The 2,836-nt window shown below is 53.2% G+C and overlaps 1 protein-coding gene across 4 annotated transcripts; it reads right to left on the reverse strand.

The window, feature by feature from the left end:
- Positions 1 to 54: 54 nt before the first annotated feature.
- On the reverse strand, positions 55 to 2,819 carry LOC113218441 (uncharacterized). 4 transcript variants are annotated; one of them, XM_052266827.1, is made up of 6 exons: positions 2,680 to 2,806; positions 2,330 to 2,412; positions 1,221 to 1,386; positions 1,055 to 1,141; positions 817 to 967; positions 55 to 309 (listed from the first exon to the last, which is right to left on the reverse strand). In XM_052266827.1, the coding sequence occupies exons 2-6, from the start codon at positions 2,379 to 2,381 to the stop codon at positions 205 to 207; spliced, it is 561 nt and encodes a 186-aa protein (XP_052122787.1). In that variant the 5' UTR covers positions 2,382 to 2,412; positions 2,680 to 2,806; the 3' UTR covers positions 55 to 204. The 4 variants fall into 4 exon arrangements, with proteins under 4 accessions (XP_052122787.1, XP_052122789.1, XP_052122788.1 ...); XM_026438801.2 differs by having other exon boundaries at positions 68 to 309; positions 813 to 967; XM_052266829.1 differs by lacking the exons at positions 1,221 to 1,386; positions 2,680 to 2,806 and adding an exon at positions 2,534 to 2,548 and having other exon boundaries at positions 58 to 309; positions 813 to 967.
- Between the last annotated feature and the right edge of the window lie 17 nt (positions 2,820 to 2,836).

Consider the following 2,836-nt stretch of genomic DNA (forward strand, 5'->3'; position numbering starts at 1 on the left):
CCATCAACGTGGACACTGGACACGACGCAAACTAAATACAGACACCCATTTAGAACCCCGTGATTGGTTGATTGAAAACCGAAGTCATTTTTATTGACGGCGTCGATTCGGATCGGATTGGATTAAAAAGTGAGGAGATGCTGAGATTGAGATGCCTGAGGAAAGAGTGTGTCGTCACTCACCAGCAAAGAGATGAGTCAGCCTCTAGTCGGATGAGCTCGTGCCAAATGTTGGAATGTAGTCGATCACTGTAAGGACAAGACGATCCCACACGCACTTTTTCGATGCATTCCAGCTTCTGTAACAAGGCTGCACATGGAGGATGTTACTAATTTGCGAATATTGGTATGCAATATGATTAATAGAGTGTCCAACTGCTAGGGTTCACTTGGTATAATGTAGTTTGTTACTTAAAAGTGTTCAACTTGGTTGTTGTGCACTTCTGAACACTTCCCGCCCCACACAGAGTGCGTCCAATTGAAGGAAGCGTTCGATAGAGCAGTTGAACACTTACCCTCGTTGGGTTGGTCGCGGACGTATCAAGTTAAGAATTGGTTCTTATTGTTTCCACGCTCGGGGCAGCGCATGCCCACGATGGCGTGAGATGGGCAAGAGGCAGAGGGTGCAGGCCTCCGCTGCCGCCGCCTGCTTCCTACAGCTCCCAGCGCGTAGGCAACCCAACGTACTCGCACGTCTTAGCCTCGACGACACCCGGGATACAGCAGTTGAACACTTTATTTATCAGTGTGCAGAAACGGAGTACTTCACGGGATTAACCATGCATGAGTATAGAAGGAAAGGGTTGTCCTTACGCACAAACCGATGGCGCATGAGGTCTACAGCACCACACAACTGGCGAAGCACGGCGTCCATCGCCTCCACCAGCCGTCGGAACTCGTTGAAGTCCTCATAGTACTGCATGCGTGGGAGCGTTCGGGAGAAGCAGCGCACTAGACGATGAAGTTGCCTGAAGCAGGCGAGTAAGCAAGCGCAACCTTTTAATAAAAATGATTGCTCATCGTTTGGAAACAAAGAAACCACCATCTCGACCCACTTGCAGTTGTCTTCCAGGACGGGGCCGTCGTTCAAGACCACTCCGGAGCCCAAAACTCGGCCAGACCGCTCGCCTACGGATTTAGGGCTGAAAAGAAAACGATTATGTAAAGGGCGTGTCAAATCGCTCAGATCAGCTTTATCCGGGGCGCAGGATCCTCTCTCACCTCGTGCCCGGGTACACAATCCTCTCTATGGCGGGGAAGTCCCTCTCGAGGTATATGTGCAGGCAGATGCCGATCGACTTCTGGTCGGGAAGCTGCCATGACCACGCAGCAGACTGCTGCCCCTTGCCCGTGCCCGCCGCAGCTGAGATGCTGACCTGGGCCAAGGCTGCGTATCGCACATCAACGACAAAGGGCGGAACGTCAAACTTTTGCAGTTTTGATTAGAGAAGTAAGCAGGTTGTTGTTGTTGCAGGTTTCTCGCAGCAGTCTCTCGGGTTTTCTCATAAGCAGTCACAACAAGAAGGGTCGTAGGGGGGCGCGCGACGGCGCGGGGTCAATGAAATCACGTTTCAATGAAAAACAATCGAACCGCAGGGGAGGAGCCTCGCTCCGAGCTTTGGGTTGGGGCCACAATGACTCAGGGGAACCTGGCGCGCGAGTGCCCGCCCCCTCTCTCTCTTTTTTTCTTCACCGTCATGATTTGGTTGCCTCTGTCCTCGCGGCTTTGGGTGAGGAGAGCCACACTGGCCCCAAACATGACTCTATACCTTCCTTTGAGCACGCACCCGCGCGGGCACGAGCCCTTATTGAGGGCGCATTCGCTTCCCTTCCCTCTGCGCGGGAGAAGTAACAAGCTCTATTGCAGCTGCTTCCCGTCATATCGGCGCGCCGCCGCCCCACCCATTGACGCGATTGCCTCGAGCTGCGGCCACCCGCGCGTACTTGCGAGCATAATAATTGACGATTTATATAATGACGCGCTGTGCAATAATGAGCACCAGAGCAACCAGATTTTTTTTGGCTTCCGTCTCAGGAGTTTTGGGCGAGTATTGTGGATAGCTGGCCAACCGGCCTAGCACCGCAGACCCTAATCTTGGCCCTCGTCCAAGCTCAATGCAAAACGTGGGAAAACGGGAGGGAGGGGTCAGACCCCCCACCCCTTAAAATGTTTGAGAGGAATGTAGGGTGCGCAAAAAAAAGCCTCCATGCGCGGAATGAACTTCACTGGAGGTTCGGTTTTAGGAATTCGACCTTGATCGCATTGACAATGTAGACTACATTACGTCCGGGGAGGCCGGCATAGTACGCACGACGTAGTGATTGCATACCTGTCCCGAGAAGAGGCAGGATCAGCAAGCATGGTCCCAGTCCCAACTCCATTTCATTTCGAGGGACTGCGCCTTTCAACGACCTGTAAAATGTAGCCTACGTTAACAAGACGTCTTGTGAGACGTACCACGAGTCACGTCACGGTGGCAGGGCAGGCGCCGTAGTCACAATTTCATTGAGGGGGAGATCATATAAAGTCGCACTTTCGACTACTTGGGCGAATTCATTATGAGTCTTCCTCCTGCACGGTCTCCCCCTATGGCTACTCGCCTATAGGGCGATGGTGACACTAAAGCACCAGTAATGACGCCAACACAAGTTCACAAGTTGCTCGCCCGAGCCTACTCACTCGAGACCGTCGCGAGGTCACGACCCGTCAGCACTGAATGCGCGACATGTGAGTAGGACGCGGTCTGACCAACGACATGCCGATATTCTCGTCCTACTAACAGGTCTCCACGCTGACGACTGAGCTCAGCGCATTCACAGAAACCGCCGCTGCCCCC

This window comes from Frankliniella occidentalis, unplaced genomic scaffold (assembly GCF_000697945.3).
Source record: "Frankliniella occidentalis isolate FOCC.00 unplaced genomic scaffold, Focc_3.1 Scaffold43, whole genome shotgun sequence".
Lineage (NCBI taxonomy): Eukaryota > Metazoa > Arthropoda > Insecta > Thysanoptera > Thripidae > Frankliniella > Frankliniella occidentalis.

Coding starts and splice junctions, on each gene's coding strand:
- LOC113218441 (XM_026438801.2), bottom strand. CDS start 2,381: ATGGAGTTGGGACTGGGACCATGCTTGCTGATCCTGCCTCTTCTCGGG. Junction 1,142..1,220: donor ATTGTGTACCCGGGCACGAG/GTGAGAGAGGAT, acceptor TTTTCTTTTCAG/CCCTAAATCCGTAGGCGAGC. Junction 968..1,054: donor GTCCTGGAAGACAACTGCAA/GTGGGTCGAGAT, acceptor CGCCTGCTTCAG/GCAACTTCATCGTCTAGTGC.